The sequence below is a fragment of the Falco cherrug genome, chromosome 6 (genome assembly GCF_023634085.1).
Source record: "Falco cherrug isolate bFalChe1 chromosome 6, bFalChe1.pri, whole genome shotgun sequence".
NCBI classification, from domain to species: domain Eukaryota; kingdom Metazoa; phylum Chordata; class Aves; order Falconiformes; family Falconidae; genus Falco; species Falco cherrug.
Window position 1 is genome coordinate 84,527,163 of NC_073702.1, and position 27,490 is coordinate 84,554,652.

At 38.8% G+C, this 27,490-nt stretch overlaps 1 protein-coding gene across 1 annotated transcript in view; it reads left to right on the forward strand.

Annotated features, from left to right (window-relative positions):
- The window catches only part of FMN2 (formin 2), a 161,034-nt gene extending 137,783 nt beyond the window's left edge, over positions 1 to 23,251 (forward strand). Inside the window, exons 16-18 of the mRNA XM_055714844.1 lie at positions 6,175 to 6,324; positions 20,960 to 21,041; positions 22,473 to 23,251. Of these exons, the coding sequence (XP_055570819.1) occupies positions 6,175 to 6,324; positions 20,960 to 21,041; positions 22,473 to 22,499 (259 nt within the window). The 3' untranslated portion in view covers positions 22,500 to 23,251. The remainder of the gene's footprint in view (positions 1 to 6,174; positions 6,325 to 20,959; positions 21,042 to 22,472) is intronic.
- Positions 23,252 to 27,490: the final 4,239 nt, after the last annotated feature.

Below are 27,490 nucleotides of genomic sequence, written 5' to 3' on the forward strand. Positions count from 1 at the left end.
AGGAAAAATCTCTGGAGACCTTTGTTTTCTAAGGAACAATATTGCAAAATCCATAGTTACACAATATAAATTGGCAAATGAAAGAAGGTATTAATAATTCTGGCAGCAGACTTAAGCTGGCATGTTATCTCAACTTTCTTTTTAATACAAGAAAGATATTTTTCTTCTTTATAAAAAAAAGGGGGTGGGGGGGGCAGGAGGACCCTAAGAAATTTCTCACCAGCACATTTGAGTACTAGGTGTTTTGAATGAAACTATGTTTTTATATTTTCTCTACTTTTAATTATGCAGTGTAAGTGACAGCACTGAGGAGAGGCAATGATACCTTAAAAAAAAAAAGTGAAGAAAATGATATTACAGTTACCTATAACTATAAAAGTTACACATATGCTTTCTACATATGGATATATAGAGAGAACTATATATAACTATAGTTATATAGAACTGTAGAAGAAAGTGAAGTTATAGCACAGAGAGGACCCTCAACAAAATATGTCAATAGAAAATGAGAGGCTTTGTAGGATGCTGCGCATATTAACTTTCCTTACAATCTGGTGCTACCTCAATAACCATGTTTCCGTCCTCCTTTTGCCCTGAAATGTGTTTTAGAGGGTTTAGAGGATACGTGGGTCTCTGGGCCACACTCAGTAATTCACACAGGGTTGGACAGTGAGGTGACACATGCCCCACAGCATTGCCCCCTCAGCCCAGCACTGCAGCAGCTTGCTGGTTCTGTTTTGTGTGACTTTGTTGAACTGCTCGGTATTCTGTCTTAAGACTAACTTTCATTAATGCTTTCAGATGTTGAAAACACACAGACAATACATACAAAGCCTTTTCCTCTTTATAAAATGAAACAAGAATTAATATGACAATTCATATGATTACCTTTTCCAGGAAGCAAGTGTCATTATCTATATATTGTATTCTTCTCCTTTATGTAGCCATCACTTCAGGATCAGCACCCTGAACAGGTTTATATGCCTGCCAACTCAGTTTGTTTTTAAATATAACTCATGTCAGATTTAAAGTAGTAAGAGGCACATATGGTCTTTTCTGCCCTTTTTACTTTCTTTTGCTACACGATGCTTAGTTTGAAATTGCACTTGTGACTTTAATCAGGCTAAAATGTATCTTAGCAGCCCCTGCCTGGCTCAGAACTGCTTTTGAAAGCCAAATGCTTCACAAAACTAACACAGCACCACCACTAACACTACCTGTTCTTAATCTCAAATGTACATAATTGATGCTTCATAATTTATAAAGGCAAACCCAAGTAGTGAAGAATATCCAGGTTCAAAGTTCCACCAAAATACATAATTCATTAAATGGTACCAAATGCCTCTTGCAGAATTGTAGAAACGTTCTTTTTTTCTGCTTCTATAGCCACATTGAAACTGATCTTTACTCTTGCAGGTGGTTTAGTTTGCTGTATGGGGAAACCAGATGCAGGTGTGCTCATGTGTGTTCACTGTTTCTCAGGAAGGTCAGCCAGGGCATGTCTTTACCGATGGTTACTTTGCTATTTGTTTGGCCACTGAAGCCTGATCAAATGGTGCTGGGATACAACTACTGCTGTCTATTGCTTAGTGTTGGTGATTTGTCTCATTAGTGCTTGTGTTTTGTTGGTGGGTTTTTTTAAGCAAAAGAAGTATTTTTGTAGCTGCCAGCTGCTTTACGTCTTCTGCCTCTTTTTCTGCTTGATCTACTGCATACATTCACATACATATATGCATGTGTACAAACATGCGTTGTACATATTTATAAACTGACCAATGCATTGCACTCGGCAGACCAATCTGAATCATTGTCTGCAACTACTTGCTAACTGGCTTCAGAACGGAATGAAAAAAGACTGAATAATCCATAGCTGCTCTTTAAATATTCCTGACGGGTCAGATCTATTAGCTAGAAATGCTGTCAATGAGCCATTTGCAATGTGAACGGCTTCTTTTCTTTCTCATATGATTAAATCTGGTTTGGCTGTTAGCGCATCCATTCCTTCCTTCCTTCCCTCCAAATAGAAAAATAATTTACATAGTCTCATAGTTGTACACAAGGGAGCACACAGAAAAGTCCAGTGATTCATTCATCAAGTTTCCACATTTGAGTAAGCAGTGAGTTCAGTCATGTCAGTCTGCAGTGATTTTTCTGAATTACACAAACACTTGAACCAAGGAAACTAGAAGAGAAGAAAAGGAACTAACCATCTTTCTTGATCTTCGTTCCTTATTTGTCAGGGATCAGCAACTCTTCCATTGTTTTGGGAGAGCTGATGCTGTTTAATTCTCCTTCAGGTCCAGCATGAGGGATATGAAACTCAGTCTGAAATCTGTTTGAAGAATTCTGGCTTTTGCCATGTCAGGATAAGACAGTGGTATGAACATCACCACCGTATTTTCAATCATGCTTGAAAAGTCAGGCTGTTTGAAGCAAAGCCAGTGACCTCCTTTACCTCTTTTAATCCCTGAATATAACTCGCATGCCTTTCCTTTCCTCTTCCATGACTGCTACCTCTTCGCTAATGCACATTCTTTTAAGACACTTGCTAAGGGTTTGGTAGAGTAAGAACCTTTTCACTTCAAAAATGGACACTTTGCAATAAACAAGCTTTGCAATACCTGTTTGGTCATAAATGTTTATTTTGCAGACAGGTGAACTGGAAACCAGAGAGGTCAGATGGTTTTCCCAAGATTGTATAATACAGAAATTAATCTGAGTATAGGAACAAAATCCTTTTGAACTCTAATCCCTTATTTGATTCCAAATATCTGTGTGCCTGCATATATAGTCAGGAACAGTATCAATGGCATATGCAGATGTTTTGCTTCAAAATCTGCTGAAGGATCAACAGGAAAATTTGAATGGGATGCCCCACTGCAAAGCACCAGAGAAAAGGTATTTGCTGCCTGGCTGAAGTCTGTAAGGATGATATCCAGCCTTGGGGTTATGGTGATGTCATCGAAATTTCTCTTTGTATTTAAAATGCATGTCCCCTCTTGGAATCAGCTTTGAGATATGTCTAGTTTGACATACGTAAACATTTCCAAATCAGATATTTAAAGAGCATGGTAATATAGAGGATTTATTGCTGTGCATGTTTTATTATTTATGCATTTGGATTCACTTTATGTGCTTCGTCTTTCATGGATGAATGGTGCCACTTTGTCTTGTACTACAAAAATGACAGCATCAAACATATAGCAAGCAGGTTTCCATATGTCTTTTAAACGTACTCTAAGAGACTTAAGTGCAAAATAAAGGTAGACCTCTCTGACTGGAAAAAAATACAGCAACTGTCTTAACTGTTTGGTCTGCATATATAGAAAAAATATTTGATTCAGAGAAATTTGTGCCCCGATGTCTTATGTGTTGCACCTGATGTCTTGTGTGTTTTTACCAGGCATGAGAAAGGTGTGAGGTATTAACGATGACAATGTGCTGCGCTTTCACATTTCACAAACAGCTTACGTCCCTCACCTTCCAAAGTAACTGCCAGGGAGGCAAGCAACCTGGCTGAACGTCACTCTTCTTTCTATAAACCTAGAAATTAAGTTATAGCTGTTAGACACATCTGTATGCATGTGTGAGGTTGTACTGGTTATACAACCGGGTCTTCAGGGAGATTCTCAGTTACCAGAGAAAAAAACATTGGCCATCTCCATCTACTCCCAGAGGAGGGCTGGAATAATTGAAGACTAATGGAAGCTTTTGCACCTCCAGTAAATGTTGCAGTTGATCACTTTCTTGGAGCATTCTCCTGTACAGCATGGATTTCATTTTGTCTTGGCTTCCTGTTTCTTGAGATGTTTTCCTGTGAGGGAATTCTTGCTCGTTACCTCAATTTCAAAGCATTGTTTAGGATGGCCATTCACTATCAAATGCTTTTCACATTATTGTCATTTGCACATTGGTTTGAAAACACATTTCTCAAAACAAGGCTTCTTGTTTGAACTTCCGACCTTTCGATGTTCTGTAAATCATTAATGGCCTTCATTCAAAGACCTTCTTTAAAAATAAGCCAGCGAGTCAGCTTATGCCTCCAGATTTCTCTCTTTTCCTGTATTGCTCACGTTCCTTCAAAAACATTGCAGGTTCATTCTGAAAAATCAAATGAGCCTTTTATATGACTTCCCCATTAGCCAGTTCCAGAGCTGTGAGTCTGCGGGAAGGGGCTGGGAGGAAAACCAAAAGACCTCCCTGACATGTTTGCAGTCTTGCAAAAGATTGAAAATATGTGAAAGTAGGCAGAAAAAATTAAATTATAGTGCAGCTGACTGATGAATGTGAGGGATATCCTTTTTGAGTGATTCCGTGGGATCACAGGATAGTTGATAAATATTTTTCCCCGTATAAAACTGTGGGGAAAATATGAATAGGTAAGTAAAATGGAACATTTTAGTTTAATCAGTACTATCACTCTTCCATAAATCACTTGGAAAAAAACCCAAAAACAACAACAACAACAAAAAAGAAAAGAAAAAAACACCAAAAACCAGCAAAACCCAGTCACAAAAAAGACACCCTATTAACCAAGTACTGACTTGCAAAACAGAGGGTAGGCTGGCTGAGAGCGCTGAAGAGATGGTACACTCAGGTAAGGTGGCATTTGAGTATCAGACCAGTGAGTTAAACAGCAACAATGGTTTTGTCCCTTATATTTTTCTGTGCTGCATCTTTGTTGCTCAACAGCTTCTTTTTGCTTCAGCAGATGGAGAAATGAATGACAAATTAAAAGAAAATGTGTGTAGAATTTGATTGGTAAACTGATGTTAAATGTTTCAGCTGTAGGCTTAAGTAGAAATACATAATAATAGAAATAAATAGAAATAAACAGAAATAGGATAATTTATGTAGATATTTATTTTTCATTTTGGATAAAACAACTAGAGTGTTGCATCCTGAGAACTAGGACAAACAGTTTCACAGAGTCTTTGTAAGATTGACCCTTCTGAGTGGTTGAATTTTTGTATATTATCGTTACCGTTAAATACTTTATATTATAACAACTATCAAAGCACTCTTTCTCCAGATACAGTAGTTCATGAATGAAGATACAACTTCTGTAACTAAAATTACATTTCCATCCATTTAACTAGAATTGCATTTTTTCACCATAATTGAAGTGATTAAAACTGTAATGTGTTTCATAGAAAACTTATCATAGGAGTTGACCAGTAGTAATAGATCAGTGAGCAAAGCATCTACAACTACATTTCAAGAGACAGCTTTCCATAAAATAACCAATCCTTCATGGGCTTCCATGTTGAGCTTTAGATGAGAAAACTGTTCTTGAATGCTCTAGTATTTACAAAACATTAATTAAAAAAAAAAAAAACAAAAACAAAAACAAGAAAATGGGATAATAGTTCATCAAGCAATTAATTTTTGAATTATTTTTTCTGAGGTTTCCTATAACATTCCTACATATTTTTATATTTGAAACAAAATAGAAGCAATTCAAAATCAGAAAGCTGTTGAATGTAATTGCAGTCGCAGTCTTCACTCAGTTTGGGAAATACGACCTTTGCATTTCAGCAGCAGTTCTTACGCAAGGTGTAGTTTTTGTGTTTAATATGGTGTTGTACTTTTGTTGAGCTCAGAAGGGCTTGTTGGATCGTTCTGGCAGAGTATTGCTGGGCACCTGCTTTCTACCACCGTTGCTCCTGGCCCAGTTTTCTGTTGGTCACTTCTTGTTTAGTACACAGCAGGTTTGAGCTTTAACATCTCTGTGGAGGCTTCGACCTAACCTACCTACCTTCTTGTGTTGTTGTGTAGATCGAACAGAACGTGAAGAAGTCTGTTTACAGTCCTTTATGGGCTTTGACTTTGTGTTTTCAAAACAGCTTTAAGCACAACAGAAAAGCAGTATATGGGCAGGTGTGGATGTCTGGATTTGCCAGGCAGTGGATGGTGTGTTCATTTTAGCTTTTGAAATGGAAAATACTTTGGTCAAAACCAGAATCTATGATAAATGCCAGATACCAGCTTCGCTGAAGGATCATCTTATATTGTGCGTCTGCCTGTATACAAAGAGCTCAGAACTGTTAGGCTTTTATATTCTTTTATTTTAGATCTGCTAACAAGAGTAATGAAATACAATGTCAGTGTTAAGTAAGAAAAAAATGCAGCAGTGGGTACTGAAACATTTGCTGGTTTTGCTTTCTTTGACAGCTTTTTGGAAACCGCAGCCTATTTCTGTATGAAACCAAAAATGGGAGAGAAAGAGGTGTCCCCACATTCTTTCTTCAGTATTTGGCACGAATTCAGTTCTGACTTCAAAGACTTCTGGAAAAAGGAAAACAAACTTATTCTTCAAGAAAGGTACATTTGTTTGTTTGTTCAAAGGCTTTTCTTAGAGAATGTTATTGGGAGCAACCACACAGAAACCAGTCAGCCTCACTTCATTAGTGAACTATCAAATGCCTTTCAGAGTTTTGTCTGTCTTTTGGGGCTTTTTCCAACAAATTTCCCACTCATACCCGCCAATTGTCATAATTTTTGAATGGGACGTTAATATCACATTATGCTAAAAGTTTTTTGGGTCCATGACCTGAACAACTTTTTTGGCAGTTCATATAACAACTTTGTTACTATGAATCCAAGGAATGGGAGACTTTTTTCAGGTCTGAAAGTTGATTAAAGATTTCCTATTAGCATATTTAGTGAAAACAAGTCAAGGTATCGAGATATGACATATTGTAAATATTTGTCCAATGAAGCTGGGAAAAAGGAAAGGGAAGCAGGAAAACAGAAGGAACAAGTCAGTTGACCCTGTGTTAAGAAAAGATTCAGACTGAATCACGTTGTAAATCTCAGCCCATGGACATGACTACATGTGGTATATATGGCATAAGGAAATGAGACGGTAGTTTTGAAAAATTAGCCATAGTGCCTGGATCATGTATTAGAAGAGCTATGAAGTTTGCTTTCCTCTGCAAGCAGGTCTTGCATTGTGGTCACACTCTGTTTATAAAAAATTATGCCAAGAACTAATTAGTTGTTTAGAAAGTAATAAATGCCATATAAGGACAAATTAAACAAATACAAACATGGAAACTGTAAACACTGTTGTATAATCTTGCATCTGTTAGCAACTTGAGTGACCTTGGTGTACAGATAATGAAGCTACTTCTGAGCCTGCATAGGTTTGAAGCTTTATGTTCATTAAGTTATTGATTTGAGTACATTTGTAGGTAAATGGACGAGAACAGGCCTCTTTTTCAAGAGTGCTCACTCTATGCAATTGTCACAGACATCAGATTACTGGTTAAGGAAGTTATTGAAAACTTTCCTTAGGTGGCTATATGATTAATGCTCCGTATACTGTATATGTTTAGTATAAGTGGATACATTTTGGAACGAGCAGTCTCACAGTTAAGAAAACTGCATTCTTCCTCTATTGCAAGAGCGTGGTGCAAATGTTAGCACAGTACAGCAGCTCTCCAGGGATCTATTTCATTTTACTGACTATCTGACTTAATTTTATGTAATTAAGTATGTCTCTTTGGAATTGAGTTGACATTTAAATACTATGGTTTCCTATGAAGGGATTTAGCTGCCAACCTAATACAGGTTAATTTAATCCTGTATTTTTTTATAGAACAAGATATAAGAAAAATGTCCTTTCATTTCCAAAATGCTAGGCTATTTTTCTAAAAACAAACAAACAAAATTACTCCAGAGGGTTCATGTTGCAAAATATTTTTCTTTAAAAGGCATTAACTAAATAAGCACAAAACCTCTTCCTCCTGCTTTTCCTATACATCTGAAGCTGAAGAGAAGAATGGGTTTGCGATACAATCATTTAATTCTCTTTCAGTTCAGCGCATGTGTATGCTAAGAGGAAGTGTTGAAGCAGCAGAGGAAAAAAAGTGGCTGCCAGACGGCCCTTCCCAGGACAAGGGTGTTTTTAGCCAGAAAGGAACTGAACATGTACAACCTACAAAATGGCTCTAGGTGCAGGATGTGACAGGGGAGGGAAAGGACAATGACAAAGGACCTGCAGTGGGAGAGGGAACACGGAGACCCCCAGGAAGAACAGCAAAGAGACCCAAACTCAGACTTGGAGCTGATGGGTTGAAAGAGACATTCCCAGGGGGACAGACAGGACCCCGTAACCACAGTCCAGGGAGTCACTAGAGATTAAGACTGAAAATCATCCATCCCAAAAATCATGGGTAGATTTTTGTTTTGAATTTTAAATGTTACTTGTCTCATCAAGTTTAAACCTTCCTCTCTAGGTTTTGTTTGTTCAGCTGAGGCAGGGTTTAGGCTTTGGAAACCTTTGGTGTCTTGGTTTGTGCTCACCTCTCAGGAAGGTTTGGCACAGTGCTGTTTCAGATCTGACAAAGTCAAACTCTCTGCATTGCCTTTTAGGAATTAAAGTATTTTTGCCAAGTTGGCAGTAAGAGTAACAATTTTCTAAGACAAATTATCTTCCCCAAAATGAAGAATCTTTGGTAAAACAACTGTCTTATCAAGCCTTTACACAGAAAATATTTTGCTTCCAGTCATAGTTCAACCTAGTATCTGAAGTTGTCCTCCAGGCTTTTTTTCTTGTTTTTTACATTTCCCCTTTTCTTAGTGCAAGACAAGATGCTGTGATGTGAAAGTGTCTTGGTATCGAGAAATCAGAGAAACATCTTGATGTAAAAATAGGTGTTGCCCAAAAGTATAAGAATGTACAACATGATGGTTTCCAGAATCTCAATCTAGATCAACAGATCCGTAGGTGACAGAAACCTGAAATCTGCCTACTGCCACTGAAATAAAAAATATTATTTCAAGAAACCAGATCTTCCCCTCTAGCTGATGTTCTTGAAAGTTTTCCTGTTGCTAAAGTTGAAGAGTAGGCTAGAATGTTAGTGGTCAAAGTAACTTTCTGTATTTTTTCTTTGGTAGCAAAATCAAGTGACAGATACAGTGAGAGTTTTCTTTGTAAAGGATTGCAGCACGTCACCTTTGGTGAATTATTTACTAGGTTGCTGCCTCATGAACTATACCTTAATTATCATAATTAATTTATTAAATGTATAACTGTATTCCCTTTTCTTTTTTACTTTGATCATCTTTCTTTCTCACCCCTTGGTGGTTTTAGAGGGGTTTTTTGCATCTTCTCCCTCCACTTCAGTGTTTAGTTTAATAAACTTTTATGCTGTGGGCAATGTTTCTAGAATATTTTATATCCCATTTTCCATATGGACTGTTAATAGAGGCTGTTCTTTATTTAGTCTCTGCAAATATGAGTCACACTGTTTTACAATAATTTACCCAAGGGCTTTTCATAGATGGTATTTCCTAACGTAGTACTACTTTTTGTTACCAATAGATTAAAAGTGTATGTTTTAAAGAAAGCAGTCAGCCAGTTCTTATTTTAAACACTTTTCACTTGGCATTTCAACTTGTATATTGGTTTGCCAGGCATTTATATGCAAAAGATAAACACTGAAGTGTCAGACTTCGTATTTCCTTACAAGAAGATGAAGAAATAAAAAAAAAGAAAAATGGTGCAACGTTAAAAACAAATTAATTTTTCTGAAGTTTTCTACTGCTTTCACTCAGTTCTCTCACTTGAAATAAAGCAGAACTGGAAAATGCCAGCTGTAGAGAAAATTATGCATGACAAACTGTTAAATACAGTAGCAATAAAAAGAAAAATGCACCTGAAAATTACAGTGAAAGCACAGGTCTGCCAAAAGGTTTTCTGAACGGTACTATTTTTGTGGTCACACTGTAGTCAGGGCCAATAGAAATTGTTATCTGGGTTTTTTTAAAGTTCTAAAATTTTGTGCAGGTTGAAATTTCTGAAGCTATGGCTATCCTTTTAAGTGTATGTATCCTTTTAAGTGAAATTTTTCAATGTAATAGAACATCTTTCTGATTAAGCAACTTTAAAAACAAACAAACAACAAAAAAGAAAAGAAAGAAAAGGAAAACCACAACTAAACCTAAAGAGGGCATCTTTTGAGCTTTTAAATGTTGCTATCATTGTCCTTACATTATTTATTAAATGTATCCCTGGTAGTCTATGCTTTTCATTCATACTTTCAAAACTCTTGAAAGGCATCTGTCAGTGGGCTTGCACTTTGCATGTGATTAGCAAGAAAGCCAAGAAGAGCTGACATATTTCCCCTAATATTTTTTCAATGTTGTTTGAAAAAACAAGAGTATGATTTTGAACTTTGCAAGCTTTCTGTTCAGCATATTCATGGCCCAGACATGTATTTCAGGCGCTGCGTACCCTGAGATGCACGTTGCTCTCTGAATACGTATTGTCAGATAATGCACAGCTGCAGTGACAGCTATGCAAAAGTCTCACCTTCTTAGTAAAACTCTTACAGTGTCACACCACCAATCTTCAAATACCTTTTTTTTTTCCCTTTTTAGTGAGAGCGTCTCATACAAACTGACTTGTAAATACATTAACTCTGTTCTCATTAATTTGTCTTTATTTCACCCCCATCCCAGTTTCTTTATATTTCTGAGGTAGAGATATTCAATGTTAAGCGCAGTATTCCAGTCAAGCACTTCTGTTAGAACAAGAAGTATTCTAATTTTTCTTGACATCCAGCACAGGCCTTCGGAACTGTTGCCTAGACCCTACTGCTTTCCTAGGAACCAAGGAAAGATAGCACGTCCTAGGAATGAAAAGATAAAAGTGCTCATGAGGCAACACCTAATATAACCCTTCAGAGGGAAGTCTTGAAATGTTATGATAAATTAAAAAGGAAAAAGAAAAAAAAAAAAAAAAAAAAAGGAAAAGTTAAGCAACTGCTGGCTGTGGCAATCAAATACAGAATTTGCAAATCCTTGGTAGCTAAAATTACAGTTATTTATCAGAAAACCTCATCTTGATGTGATCAGCAATGATCCATCTTTAGGACTAAAACTTCATCTTTTCTTTCCGGCCATGAAATACACCCTGGCTCGTTGCAGTGACAGAAAGAAGCCAGTCCTTGCAGGTTTTTATGTTTTAAAGAAAAGTTCCATTGCTGTCAAAGGTTAATATCAATATCATTAGGCCTTAGATGCCGGTTCAGATCTTAGTGGAAACAGGTCATTAGTAAGGCAGAAAGATGTTTGCAGGGCCACAGTTCCACCTTCCCTTTCTTTGGGTGCAAGTGAGCTGCTGACACTACTTGCCCACTCCAGTTCTGGACATGTTTCCGTTTCTTCAGGTAGTCTGCTGCAGCCTTGCAAAGATTTATCTAAACAGGGGAAAGAAAGTTGTGTTGGGAGGCAGGGGGCTGATGGGGAGGAAGGGACAGCTATAGGTGCCCTGTAAGTGTATACACAAGCTATATATTGCTCATAATCTCAGCCTGGCCCTTGGCTTTATGGAGAGGCATGTCACTGAACAGGGACTGACTGTGTCAGGGATGCCAGCAGAGGAGAGTTCATAGGCAGGATCAACACGATGGTAAAATTCTGCAAGTCCCTGGTATCTTGCATCATGCTAAACTTGAGAATTCTTTTGGCTGACTTTATTCCACCCTTTAACTCCCACGATAAATCTTTGACACATTAAAAATAATCTATAAACTCAAAAAAATGCGCTCATGTCTCAAATGTGAAAGTTGCCCGTTCCCCTAAGAATAGCAGTTAAGCTGGCACCTGGTGTGTCACACTGTGTATATCTAGATGAAAGGGAGATTCCTGGCCAGTGTGTCTCCACAGCTCATTGATCTCCCTCTGCAGAAAGACTGGTATGTCTCCCTACAGACTCCTCGGCAGGATGATTTAAAACTTGCTGTTGAGCAATTTACAGTCTGGCATTGGATATCTGTACGTTGCACAGTGAGGAGCATGTTGGTAAGCTGCCACTGCTGCTTGCAGAGGAGGGCATTAAATCCCATAGCACGAGCAACGTCCTCACAGAGTAATTTAAGGGATATTTTGTTAACGCTTATAATAGGAACCAGTGAGTCAGACTTGAGAGTGAGAAATCGGGGGACATGGGAATACACACTTGCAAAGAAACCTGGAGATTGGAAGGAAAGAGAAGAAAATTGTATATGGAGTGGCAACGTGAGAGGGAAATGATGAAAATGTGGAGTATGTTTAGCGGGGTCACTTTGCTTGGCATGCTGGTGTAATGCCAGCTAAGAGCTCCGAGCAGTATGTTAGTAAGTAGCTATGGGTAGATACATTTTCTGACTTGGGAACTTTAATCTGAATGTCTTTATTGCTCTTTAATAGACTGAATTGCATACCGGTAGGCTTAGTTTTACGACTCTTAATGACATTTCAAAACAGAATGCAGCTTACGTGACTTTGAATTGAATAATTAGAAAGTTCTTCCGTTTTTTGAGCATATTTCAAAATTTTAACTTAAATAACTTTCTGATCGGAAAATACTGTTACAGGCATTGGAAAAAATCTTCTTAAAAGAAGCCCAAACACACCAAAGGTTCAGAGCTAGGAACAGTCCTTTGAGGCAGTGCCTTAAAAGAGACAAATTTCTGTCCAGCTGAGAGGGGTTGCTCAACATAGCAGTACTTTTCTCTTTTCTTCCCTGTGTACTTTCAGCAATTAGTCCTTTTTTCAATGAAAATACCATCATATTTTGGTTAGGAGAGGAGAGCAGTAACTTTCATTCTTAGCATTGCTTTTGAGGGAAAAGTTTGGGAAAAATAAAAGCATTTGGAGATAAGTTTCTCAATCCACATCTTTGGTGGAAATTACTTTTAAATACCTTAGTTTAACATTTTTAAGTAATAATGTGTTTTGTAAGGCAGGAACAAATAGTTCCATCTGCAACTGTAAGCCAGCTGGTATGTACAAATAGTAAACTTGAACAAAGTGAAGGATCTAGTAAAACTAATTCCAAATCTGTGGTCTTTCCTAGTTTTTGTGACTTGGATGACACCAGATTCCAGAATGCACCCACATAAACAGCAGAAGGGCTTTGCAGAAGTCTCTTCTTTACTTACCCAGTGATGGTGGTGTATTATACTGGTACACTACATTGCATCCTAGTATGTGTTGTGCAAAAAAGGAGATAGATACCAGTCATCATCTCATAATGAAGTTTGCAGCCTGTTCTCATGGCTGTAACATCAAACTAGGTGTGACAGTTCAAGGTGTAGTGAGATGGGATATGGTGATTCCTACCATATAGAAGACTTAAGTCTCAAAGACTTAAAATCTGCTGTAACCCAGGCTGATCCCTAACTGCTGAAGACGTTAGATTCCTTGATTATTGAGAGTTTGCCAAACCAGTGCATAAAGTTGGCATAATAATGACAACATCCATTAAGTGTAAGTGCTCGGCTGTGTGCATGTTTTCTGGTATGAGTAAAGGGCACATGCTAACAGCAGGGGGGTTTTTCACATTTTTGGGAAAAAGCCTCACTGTGTCTGCAGTCATTCTGAGTCACTATGTAGTTATGTGTGGGCACCTTTTGATATGCCTATTTTCACCTAATGCAGCAAAGTTGAAGGCCTCTTATTTTCCCCATCTCCTGCACTGGAGTTCTCTAATTCTGTGGCTCTCCAGATGACTTCTAACTTTTTGTCTTTTCCTTCCAGTTGCCTCTTCTATTCACTCGATTCTCATTTTTGCTTGTACTGCCAGTCTTACAGTTTTCAATTATCCAAAGTAGTAGCCCCAGTATACCCAATGTAGCAACCCCTCTGTCCAGGGTAGGTGTCCATATCCACTTTAAAACAGTCTCTTTCTCCATGTAGACTGTGTAGTGAGACTTTTCTCATTCTTTTTTACACGTTGCATTTTTTCCTCCTTTTATGCCATCTGCTGCTTAAAAATGTTTTACAGCTAACACATAGTTTCACATTTCCGTTCACTCACAAGTTTCCTTTCTTTTGCTTGCTGCTTATGTTACTAGTTTTCCCTCACCTCCAGTCTTGTTCCCGTCCCTTATCATTTCCTGTTGAATTTCCTAACCAAATAGCCCAGAATGCAGCCAGCTTCTTTGAGAGCAACCTGGCTTCAGTTCCAAGAAAAACAATGGAAGGTGATGACTATCTTTTCTTTGAGGAACCTCAATTTTCATATGTGGTCTGTAGGAAAGTGATTTCTATTTTGCCTGAAGGTAGCCAGGTATAGTCTGAAATACTGGCCACTTTGATGAGAAAAAGAAATATGAATTTGATGGCAGAAGTCAGGAAGTGGGTTTAAGTGGCTTATGCACGTTTGCATCTTATTAGAACCATAGCCACCCGTAACAGTTTCATTTTTTTACATTTTCAAGGTGAAATGTTCTTTAATGCTAAAGTTATAAACTTTAGAACATTTAAGCACAACATCCTTTTTTGTCCTTGGGCACATCTGCATATCTCCACGCAGATAAGAGCAGAATCCCTAGATCACCAAGAATATAATTGTCAGATAGAACCGAATACTTCTGAACTGGAATTCTTTCAGAATATTTTGAAGTGTGTTGTGGATTACAGTAGGACTCTGCAAATGGGAAGGTCTCGTTTTCATTTCAGTTGGCTTTGATTTCAATTGGCCTCAAAGCCTTATTTTAGGCCCATTTGACAGGATGCACATGGAAGAAAATCTAAAATACATTCCCCAAAGTCTGCTCTAAACTGTTGACATAGGAGGGATCTTATTCAGGGTTCTGCTGCAGATCAGTCTCTGTGTTATAAGTGGCCAGATTAAAACATTTTAATCTATTTGTCCTTGGTTCCTCCGAGCCAAGGTATGATTAATCTCTGTGTCTTTCAGCCAGCCATTGTCTGCCTTGTAGGCCTTGAAGCAACCATGCAAGGAGCTGGCAGGGATGTCAAGATAGTCTAATACCTAATCTCTTTGTTGGTTAGCAAAGGTTAGGTTTCATCAGTCAGCTTGACGGAACCAAGTACATTACAATGTGCTTCTTATCTGTATAAAGTCTTTGCAGTCAGTTGCTGAATCATATCTGTGTCATCGCTTTAACCCTATTGGCGGGATAAGCTCTACATTTTTTGCTCTACTTTTATGTTGGGAATTGCAATTTTCCGTTCTGTTTTTTTCACTAAAGAGAAACTCTTTAGCAAAAAATCATTTCAATATTTCAGTAACTGGGTTAAAGAATAAAACAGCCACACGGTTCTAGAAGAATTTTCAAAGCAGGAGTTTTAAAGCTTTCTGCTTTTGAAGTCTTAAAGGTGTCTGGCACTTGCTGTTTTTGCTGAGGTTTTTTCTATTTGTTTTGATTTGTAAAGGTACTATTATCAGTATACACAAGTTATCTCCAACTCAGACACATATGAGCCCTACATAAAATATTTTGGCAACACCCCTTTTATTTATCTGACAACAAGCACTTAGTAGTATACGGAGTATTGACCTCAGCTTTGTTTTATGTTAAAAATACAGAATCACTGCAGAAAATTATCTTTTGGGTTGCATGAACTATACTGTCACACTGTAAAAGTAATATCTAGGAGTTTATTGTGGAAGTTTTTGTGAGCAACTTTAGTACCTAAGGCATATAACCTTCCAGCCACCTCACCGTGCTTACATTTGTCATGTCGTAGTGCTCGCGAGTGAAGCGCAAGGCTAGCAAGCCTAGATGGAGCCAGTAGGAAATGAATCTGTCTGCCACAGATACTTCAGATAAAATTATTAATCTTTAGTGGCAGGGAAGTGGCTCCCCCCTGAGCGGATTGAATGATGACAGAAAGTCTCTAAGCCTTGATAAGGTTGTGTCCAGGTTGGCTTCTGGTCTGGAAGGTAGATAAAGATTCTTTGTCCTTCAGATTTGTAAGGATGGCTGCTCTCTTTTTCCTGTGTGTGAGCCAAACTGTAACTTGCTTATTCATCTTATGGACCGTCTTTCAACTTAAGCATAGCTTGTATATGTTTGTCAAACAATAAATATGAGGTAGAGGAGGTGAAAGGGCTGGAGAAGAGTTTTTATTATGATGGAGATAAGAAACTACCTCCTTTGTTATGGGTGAAAATTAGTAGACTCTCTGAATCTTAAGTAGCAAATTTCTAGACCTTAGTTCTTGGGTTCTGTAAGTGACCTGCTGTTCATTCACTTGTAGAGTATTTCTTTTTATAGCTGATCCATGGATTGCCCACTGTTTTAGGTTCCCTACATGTTTTCTTATTGTTGGGGCAGTTTCAAAGTATATTCTTTCTGAAAAAATTCAGGCTATGCTTTAGCTAAATTTAATATTTAAGGAGATAAGTTTGTCTCTTTGGTTCATTTTTGTCTGAACACTCTTAATAAGTGTTTATAAAATCTGCCCTGGGCCTGATGTTTGGTCCACTACTGTTAATACCTCTGCTCTTCAGATTACTACAGTAAGAGTTAAGCAACTTTTTGCTTCTCTAGGCTGAGACTATTTTTTGTAGGATTATGTTCTCATTGAGCCAAAATCAAGAAATTACTCGGGAAAGGTAGTAAGAGGCAAAAATTGCTAAAGGTAATGCTGTTGATGTTATCTTTTCTATCAAAATGATACACTCACTTCAAGAACTGATATGAGATGAGACAGGGTTTGATAGCAAAAGAACAAAGTCAGTTTACTGAAAGAGAGTTTGAGAAGCACTTGAAAAGTGTGAAGTCAGATAGTTTGAGCATCAATCTAGCAAAGAAGCTTACCACAGTGTAAGCCTGCAATTTTTTCTCATCACACTTACCAAGTTAACTGTACCACCTGGGTTCATCAAGAGGACACCATGTCCCTTGTCACCTCCATCCTAACCACTCTGAGATCATGCCTTGAGCATGTGTCCTGCTTCTGAGTATTTGGTTGTACTTGAGAGTAATGGCTCTATAAAGGGGCTGAAGAGCCTATATAACAGAAAGTATTAGCATAGAATTAAATAGTTTAAGTGAAAACAGATCTTGAGAAATCAATCTATACACGTGCCTGCCTTTGCCTAAGGGTCATAATTCTCAGGAGGTGAGGAATACCCACCTTCCTCAGACTCTTTTTCCACAGCCTCCCTGGTGGCATCCTATCTTTCTACATAGGACCTGACAACTGAATCCCTACTCCTTTGCTAGGAACTTTTTTTGTAACTGTTGGGAGGCTCACAGATTCATAGCCCTTGTCTTGTTTTCTCCAAACATCCTCTTCCTTCCTCCCAGTATTGAATTAGATCCATTAATTTCTTCATGGAGCTCTAAGAACTCGCCACAGCTGAATAGTTAACCCAGTCTTCCCGATACAACCACTAGCGTTCGTACAATTTTTGCACCTTTTGGTCTCAGGGTAGTATCTTGCGCCTCCACAGTGATCAGGGTCTCACTGAAGTTGGTGGGAAGTACTGCAGGAAAAGCCTGAGCAAGAGAAATGTATGGAGGAATGTATGGAGGAATTTGTCTCTCTGAGTATATGACTAGGCATGAGTTGACAGAACCAAGGTGATTTTGCCAAAATCTTTCTAGTTTCATGGATGGGAAGATGAAGGCTCATTCAGGGCCAGTGGAGAAAACCCAAAGAATTTGTCAAAAAATTACCAGTGGCAATTAAGTTATTTTCAGACTGAATTAAAACTATTGCCCTTCCTTCAAAGGTAGCCTTTTATCTGCTTTTCTAGACCTTGTAGTTTAAATAGTACTGATGTTCATATCAAAACATACCCTTTGGCTCTTCCAGTAGGATTAGGTTATTTTAATTTTATGTTTATTGAAATCCTAATTTAGTTGAATGATCTGTCTTCAGAAAACACACTTGCGCACTGTAGAAATTGATACCTCTTCTGCTGGTTTATGATTTAGCACTGGGGAAAGCCAATGATTGCCTTTGTCTCTATATTTCACCAGTCTGGCAACTTTTCCTTCATAGATAAGAGCTGTAGATTTGTAAGAGCTGTAGATTTATACAGTTCTCTGTGCTTCCAGTTTTAACACGGTCATAAACCAAGCCTCCTAACAACGAGCCTGTTGCATGCTATCTTTATATTTCTAAGGACATTTTTTGCTGAAGAAGCACACATATAGGTCATATCTGCTTCAGTGAGGCTCTATCCAACATCTTGAATCTTCCTGCACAGAGAGCAGGATGGGGGCCAAGAGACAACGAGCTGTCCCAAACCCACACAGTGAGTCAGTGATATGGTTGGAACTGGAACTGAGCGGCTGCTAGCTCTCGGCTTCGTCTTAAGTGCATTAGGGAGTAATACTTCTCATCTTCTGCATTCCCGTTGGTATGAATAAATAGGCTCAAACTCCAAGGAATTTCACAAAAGCTCCCAGAAACTTGAGGACCGCAACCATGCTAGTGAGACCAGAACCTCTTACATAATCCCAGAAAAATGGGTAGCACAAGCCCGAGGTTGTCACTGAGCAGCCTGCAGGCTGCGGATCGCTTTTTCAAGCGCAATCAAAGGGACACAGAAGTTCTGACCTCCTCACGGAGTGGCGTTGGTATCAGCACGTTGCTGTTTGGAGCGGAGACAGCCTTTCTCCAAACAGCTATGTCTCTATCAGAAGCAGAACCCTGGGGGATGTGACGCTGGCAGTGACACTCAACGGGGCCTGCTTTTCAGAAAACAAGCCCTATTGCTGCCTCACCAACGGTGCCGTCCTGTAGGAGGATTTTTGTTTTGAATTAACATGAGTCCCACAGAGAGCTGAGCTGTCTCATGACCTGGTATGTTAGGCAAGCAGTGGGTAATCTATCCTGGAAGGGGGAGATATTTAGATGGGACAAAGACTGGAACTAAAGATTCCCTGACATTTCCTGAGAATAACATCTGGACCTGTGTGAACTGGTTTGGTAAATATTTTTGTATGTTACATATGCTGTCATTTGCATGATGAGTAGTCAGAATACCTGCATATATTACATCGCTTCTATAAAAGTCATTTGGATAACCTCAATAGTACTTGTAGAGTCCTCAGGATTTTGATACTAATTTGCTTCCAAGTAACATTTCTTTTTTTTATTTAAATTATGCCTACCAGTGAAGGGAGCCAGCTATAGCTGTATTTGGAAAAAAAGGAAATTGTAGGATAGACAAGCTATTTTATATCTGACTTTGTAAAAGTGGCTTTTGATGGGCTGGAATGTGTCTGACTTTGGAAAAGACCGCGGGAAGATCAATGTCACAGATACTTTTCTTCCTTCAGATGTAAGTAGACACAAAGCAGAAGAAAAGGTGGTGTTTTAGGAAAAGGAAAATGTCTTTGAATTGTACTGCATTCTGTATCGCTCCCATAAGCTTCTATTTAAAGCTATCACCACGTTTTGGCTGCCACTTTTACTGAATCTATTTAAATATGTTTTAAAGGTGAATTGGCTGTGTGACATTTTTGTTCTATATTATGGCGTGGCAATCTATCTGATTTGCAGTCAGACAGAAAGTGTTACAGCTTGAAAAGAATAGGTTTCAAAGCCTTTTCACCCCCCACCTGTGCACGTAAATGTCCTCCTACGTTAATAAAATATAAGGCCATCAAATGAAGAGAGCAGCTTGTTGGAAGTGCTGGAAAAGAATGGACGTTTAAATTAATTTTTGAAAGTATAAATTTGAAACTTATGAAAAGAATGAGGTGTGTCTGGTGAAGCTGGATAAAGGAAAGATGAATGTGAAGGCGATTTTTTTTTAATGTGCTTAGCAGACCCAGCTGGAGTCTTATTTTCAAAATCTGGCCCTTACCACACACACAAAAAAATATTTTAAAATAATAGTAACACGAAGTCTGATTCTCACATTGCCCTGTGTAGCCTCAGTGAAATAGCAGACGTGCAAGTGGTCTGGAGATGAACTGCAAGGAACCAGCCAAGGATATATCATTTCTTCAATATCATTTTACTGTTGTTTCTTTTTTTTCACTGTTGGATAATGATGAAAAGGCAGAGTAAGTGCCATCTGAAGTCTATATTGTGGGCAAGAGCAAGCCAACATGGGATTTACATTTTTTATTTTCTACTTTCTTATTTATAAATTATATTCTCATATCTCGTTAAAAAAAATTACACCTCTCACACCATTTAATGCCATAACATACAAAGGTTTTATGTAAGCCTTTGAAGCTCAGAAAATTCATAACGTAAATGTGTATTATCAGTGTTTCAACCATGTGTGTTTGTAAGGTTGATCTACAAAACAAGTAAAAATGGTAAAGAAACATTTTACAGTGTGCCATTGAGCCCAGCAGACTGCTTCTGGCAGGCTCCCAGTCAGTATAGCCCTCTGCCTTTCACAGTTTGCTCCCTACCTGTGTGATAAAAAGGGCATTTATGGCATTGAAAACGTGGTATTTGGTGGCATTTCACAAGGCGCTGATTTGGCACTGCTGGCCAAGTCAGGAAGCCCTAAGAAGTGGACCCTCACTTTTGGAACCTCTTCCTCCCTTTACACACAAGCAGCCCCAGTGGGTTCATCCCGAGCAGTCACGCAAGCCTTGCTGCTCACCCTCAGCTTCGGGTAGAGACATGGGTGCAGTGACATGCAACATGTCACTTGGTAACATCACGTTCCATGGTAATCTTCCTTTTTTATTTTAAGTTAGAGTGTGAAGACTGGAAATCTAGGTTAATCTATTTTGCCATTTTAAACGCAAACAAAATCGGGTGAAGGAGAAGACAGGTTGGTGAGACAGTTTGTTCAAACTGTGGCTGAAGTACTGAGGTCAGGAACAGATTAAGAATGATTTTATTTTTTTTTTAAAAAAAGTCATAAAAAGAAAAGGAGCTTTCTCAGCAGCACTAGGTATGAGTGCTTGGAAAGGTACATTTCATGTAGTCCAGTGTATTTTAAATCCTGATACATCTGAATCTTCATCTACAGCAAGTCCTGATTGCTTTTGTAACTAGAATTGATGATACCATTGATGATGCCTGTCCTTGTAAGCGCCGGAGTCTGACAGCACGGCATGCCAGCCACACGGAGCAAGTGCTATTTTGTGGAGCATGCTAAGGAAAATATGGGGAAGAATGTTATCCATGTTGTTTCCTCAGGCCTAAATTTGTAAGTTATATACTGCACTTTGGAAATGGCTTTGGCCTAAAGGTATATTTATAAATTTTGTCTCTTCAGAGTTAAAGAAGCAGAGGAGGTCTGCAGGCAGAAAAAGGGGAAGTCGCTATATAATATAAGACCAAAACATGACTCTGGAATTGTAAGTAAAAATTGTAGCAATATTTCTGTTCCCATCACTCATTCTACCTTTTCTTTTCTCTTTGCACTTTATAGATGTGTTATTATTGATCTAGGTTTTCGCTCTGTTTTATTGTGAATGTTTAACATTTCCACAAAAGGTGTTAGATGAACAAACTGGAATGCTGCCTATAAATATTGCTCGACAAAACAGATGTAGCACAAGCAAGAGCAGCATATGACTGCCCACCCTACCAATCTCCCTGCATCCCAGTTTTCCTGTGGGATGCACCTAGAAGGCAGAAAGGCGTTTCCAGTCTTCAAGTTTATTCAGTCTGTTTCCACTCTCTTTTCTACAGTTACAAAACGTAAGGAAGAATTGTGATAGGTAGACATCTTTCAGGTTGGATCCTTGTACCCAATACTAATGGCTCCTGTTGCACTGATCTGGATTTGTTTGGAATAGAAACCCTAGAAAAAGATAATACTCGCCATTCTTCTGAAAACCGCTAAATAACTTCAGTGATAGTAGAGGAGTAATCCTCGTCATTCAGTGAAACTTTTCCACTATAATTGTCTAAGCATTGCTAGGATCATGACTGATTTTACAGAAAATAAACACTCCTCTAGTGAAAAATTAGTCTGGCAGCTCACATTTAAATTATACATGTGGAAATTACCCATCGATTCTATTTGTAAAATATTATAACAGAAGATATTTTTCATGTGTCCATGTCCCTGTCTGCCCCCCACCAGCCATGATTTAATTCTTTTGTGCTTTGTAGTCACAGCTACGTTACTGTGACACACCCTTGAAATGAAGCAAGTGGTAATTTACTGTATTCTAACTAGTATAATCTGACACAGGACAAAATAGCATTGCATTTATTGTTTCCTATTCTGAATATTTAGGGAGAGCTGGCTGTGATTAGTGCCATAAGAAATGTAAATGGAGTAACAGCTTGGTTAGGAATGATAAAGTAGGTTTTATTTTATCAATTTTATTTTAAACCAGAGCAAGATGTTATTTAAAAACAAACAAACAAAAAAACCACACCCAACTAACACTGATTTGAATTTCTCCATCTCACCTATATCTTGCCAAATGTAAAGACAGTGACGGATTTTTGTAAATTTTTTTCTTTTTTAGAGAACCACCATAGGTTTAATTGTTCCTGTGTCATTTTCATTATTAGTTGCACTGAAACTGGGACTTTCAGTGTTACTGAAAATTTGATAGAGTGAAAAGGAAAGTGAACAAAACTACTTCAAAAGCATTGTGTAGCTGCAGTCTATTTCAGTTCAAGCTTCAAAGGAAATTTATTTCTGAAGTCAGTTCTGCAGTAAGTAGAACTGAGCGTTAGCCTGCGTCTTTCTGTGCTTTTCATATTTCTGTGAGGGGGTTTAATATTTACTCAATTTTCTGCTTTCTTTTACTCATTTTATTTTTCAGAAAGCAAAGATAAGTATGAAAATCTGAGAGAAGAAAAGCAAAAGCCATTGTTACCAAAACTCAACACACCTGTGGGTGGGGAGTGAGGAGGAAGGAAACTGCATCATCCTGATCATTTGCTTTCTCGACCTTTTTAAATTCGCTTTTTGTTCTCTAGAGTTTTCCACCAATTGATGTGTTATGGTACATTCATTCATGAATGTAATCACTTTAATGGAGTGCCCAGCAATAGACTAGGTATGGACTTGAAACACCTACCCTGTACTCTGCGTCCCCTTTGCCACTCCAAACGGTATTTTGTGAAGCGTACGGTATATTACAAATAGGCCAAGTCAGCATGCATAAACAGCGGCATCTGCATCAGTTCTGAACACGCAGCAAATTGCATTAAGTTGAACTTCATAAGAATGCTACTCGATACAGTAAAACATTTCCATTCCTACTGGCAACATCTGTCTAACACAAATACTTCATGGCACTGCACTTAGATTAGGGAAAGAAATGTTACTCCTAGTGAATTGTTTGTATCCGTTTCATGTTGGCATTTGTAGTTCGTATTTTGAATCGTTAAGTGCTGTTTATACAGTATAATCAATGCTTTCCCAACTTGTTTGGTTGCCCTCCATGACTAAATATTTGTGGAACAAGATGTTTACTGTAACTATCTTTAAAATCGATAAGGCAGCATACTTTTACTTCATCTTTTGCCAGACAGTGAATGCCAGGTGGTATGGGGGTCAGAAATCCAGCATTAAAAAAAAAAAAAAAAAAAAAAAAAACCAAAACCAAACAAAAAACCAACAACAACAAAAAAAAAAAAAAACAAACCAAAAAAGAGTAAGTGAAAATCAGGAAAATACAGAAAAGCACAGAAGTATGATAGAGTATGAGAGAGATTTGGCTATTATAGTTTGTTAATATATGAAGCAGCTAATACTTTTACATGAACTTTAAAAGGTATATAGTATAGTTTTAACTGCTGATCACTTAAATCAGACAGGCTTTTGGCCACATGTACATGACTTCCCTTTTGGAATTAGCTTTACATTTAATTTAAAACTCCTTTAGAGAGCCATTAAAAGATGCACATGGGGATTGCCATTTACAGAAAACAGTAGCCAGTTCTAGTGACAGACCAGAGCCTACCAACTAATTGGCATCAAGTTCACACTTAACAGAATTGCAGACTTTTCCTCTGGGCTTTCAGTGTCCCTGACTAGGAGGTTAATGATTGAAACCTATGACTTAGGGCTTCCATTTTAGACCACATGCTTAATTCCTATTTGCAATCCAGAATTAATTCTATCAGTTTTGATCTGCTCAACCAATAACCTTCCCCCAGTCCTAATTGAAGAGCCCCAAACCAATCAGCCCGATTGATAACATTTTTCTTTCAAAGCGCACTTTTCCTGAAGGCAGGCTGTGTGTGTGACTGAATTGGATGCACATGCTTACAGCCTTGGAGCCTGAAAGATACTGGGGTGAGGCAAACGAGCTCTAACCTGCTGGGTTGCGTTATTCCCTGTCTAATCTAGCACATCAAGAGACATTCCTAGCTGTCCAGAGGCTAATGTACCCTACAGGGTGTCATAAATGGAAGTGCAAAATATGACCTCAGGAATCTGTTATTCTTCAGATATACCAAGCACTAGAAAAGATGGGTTTTTTCACTATGTGAAAAGCAAGTCTCCTGTTGCTGACAAACCTATGTGAAAATCTCTACTTGTAATAATTTCTGGCAGGGATATAAGTTACTGAGAATGGAGTTCTAAAATTTTGTGTTGATGGGAGTAACATTACTATTTGGGAAAGTGAAAAGGAGAGATTATTAGCTGGTACAACTAACTTATGGAAAAAACTTTAAAAAATGAAGCTATTTTAATGGCACTGATTCAAATCCATGTTTGTATTTATGTAAACAATAGTCTTTTCCTCTTAACTTTGCTCCTAAGTGCAAGGATACAGTAGCATGTTTTCATTTGTAGCCTTCCTGTTCCCTTCAGTACCTACAGTATGTATATTACTATACTAAATGAAATAATAGATCATCTAACAAAGATCACTATGTGCAATACTGTATTTAGTGTTTCTATTTCAATTTTTTTAGAATGTTAATTTATATGAAAATAAAAGGAATAATAATGAAGTAACTGCTTTCTCTCTTCACTGTCAGGCTATGCTGCAGTTTGCTAGCAACCGTTTGCTCCCTAACCACCTTGTCCCATTCAGGCTCCCGTGACCAAGGATAAAAACTTTGTGAACAGATGGGTGGAAACGGGGCTTCTCTTTCCTTGCCTTTTGGAAGCACAGTGACAGTAATTCCCAGTTATGTGGATGTATTACCTTTTCCCCAGGTGGTGGTAGCGAGGAGCTTCAGAGTCCTTTACCCACCCTGCTGTCGCTCGCTCGGGTCTGTGGCTTGTGCACGCCTTCCAGTATTGTACCTGGCTCAGGCTTGTAACCTGTGCCTACTCACAATGCCTACGTAAGTCTCCAGAAATTGCTATTAGGACAAAAAAACGCATAAAAAAAGTATTATCTGCATATTATAATGTCTTTATACGTATATTTTATATCATTAAAGTGTTGTCTAGCAACCTGGTAGGACTGTCACATACGCACATCCCTACCCCTTTCACCGGATCTGCAGCATGGATGCTGGAAGTTATTCGCAAACCTCTCTGAAGAACAGTGTCAAAGGCTGACTGCAGCTGGTGGTACCATGTTATGATCTTAAGATACAAGCTGCTGCACAGATTTTCCTCTTTGAACATGTCTTTTATGTAGCTTTCTCTCCAGCCTGTTTTCAAACACACATTCAAAGTAAAGTAGCCCACTATGTGCAGCACCAAAGTGGATCCACAACACTCCCAGGGGGGATTCCCAGCCTAAGTTTCACCACTGTCCTTTTTTTCAGTGGTGCGTTCAGCTTTTTACAGCATTCTGGACTAATGTTCTTTTGTTTGTGTGTGTGTGTGTGTGTTAAAGAGGTTGAACATGCCACTGATCCCCTCTCTCCCCATTTCCTGAAACATCAAGCATACCACGCTTTGAGTTGGCTGTTGTCCTACGAGAGTTCTCGTGGACAGAATTCTGAGCCTTTGCTGATCACTCACCGTTACTTCAATGCAGCAGCTAGATACTGACTTTCGTACCTGAGCAGCAGATGTGACTTACTGAGAATGTCTGGGGTTTTTTAAGAGGAACTAAGAAGATCCGTGCTGTTTTGCTTGCAAATTAATGCCTTTCAGAAGCATGGTACTTTGCACGTGTCACCATGCAATTGTGCTCAGCTTTTTTTGTAGCACCTTTCATCATCCCGAAGCACTTCCAAAACTTAGTTAAATATTAACCAACAGCGGCAGTGGGAATACAATTAGTGACATCTTCTAGACTGGTATTTTTCTTGCCCAATTTTTCAGCTAAAAATGTTGGAAACAACTGCTAATTTCATTGAGAGAAGATACAGCAAGTCTTTGCATTGCAATTATTTCATTGCCTACTCTAGCGTAACAAGCAAAAGCCAAGTTTGTGCCAACCCCATTATATCAATTACTTAAGTTACGTCTATTTTAAACCGCTGCAGACAGAATAAGTGAAAACTGATGGAGCTGAGTTTTTCTGAAGATTGTGTGATCAAGTCAGCAAAAAGAGGAGACGGAAAACCATGTCTCACACCATTCAGGTCTGCCACTCACCAATCAAATGGGATTTATATCACAGAATAGGTTTTTCAAGCCATTACCTTGCTTATGACAGACCCATTGGTACCTGCGCTGTACCCGATGTCCATCCAACTTACTTTAAAGGGATCCAAGAGCAAGTCCATTGCCTCAAAAAAAAAAAGGCATCTTTCTGAAGATAAAGGATCTTTACAGCGTCAGCACTTTTTTTCTCATTTATTCCCAGCTGCAGGTCCAACTTATTGTCACTCAACCCCAAACTGGAGCCCTGCCAGGGTGACACTACCATGGGGTGGCAGAGCTTGACATTCGCTGTCCCCCTCCTTCCCCTGTCCCACAGCATCACTAAGCAATACTGAACCTAGCTGATTTAAAGCTTTTTTTCATCTACCTCAGGAGACTTGCCTTGCTCTTGGATCATTTCCGCAAGTGGGAGTGTTTTGGATGGCAGCGTACGCCTGCGGTATGGCGGGTCAGCAGGTGGGCAATAAGGGGCTGGGTGAGCTGGACATGGGCTCTGGGCTGCACCACCAACAGCGGAGGTGCACATGGGTGCTGGGCAATGAAGCCACCGGCGAAGCAGGAGCATGGCGAAGAGGCAGGTGGAAACAAGAGAGGGGTATGGGAGGAGATGGCTGCCTGAGCTCCTTTTGAGCCGACTGATAGAGGCACTTGCAAGTTCTGAGCAGAGGGCCCTGACCACACGCAGGTAGCTAAAGCACAGCGAAATATTAATTCTTGGATTTAAAAGCTACTACAAGAAAAAAAAGAAAAAAAAAAAAGAGGGAAAAAAAAAGTCCTTAAATCCATGAAATTCCTGAATCCTGAGAGGATTCGGGCAAGAGATGGGGAAGGAGACAGCAAAGGGTTCATGCCGGTGTCATAGTGCCATAAAGGACAACAGCCTTCCCCTGCTCCTGGTGCGCTAGGTGCTCCTGCTGCTTTCAAGACCCATGACAGGCATCTCTTCTGGTCACGTGGAGGCTCGCTCCTTAGTGTGAGAACTCCCTTTCCTCACTGAAGCTTTTCTTCAAGATTATTTTGCAAATATTTTTTATCTGGGTAGGAAAGAAAAAAAAAAAAGGGGGGGGGGGGGGTGGGGTGGAACACAGAACACTATCCTACCTTTGGACAGACATACACTGTATTCATGCAAGAGCTGACAGCCATCAATAAAATTCTCCTGTATCTTAAGATATACTTCATTCTTCTTTTTTTTTTTTTTTTTTCCTTCCATTCCCTGAGTAGTTTGGTGCCTGTTACATAAGGATCTCGCTATATTTTAAGCAAAACCACTTTGGTCAGGGTAATAGTTACTTCTCTTACCGCAAATGA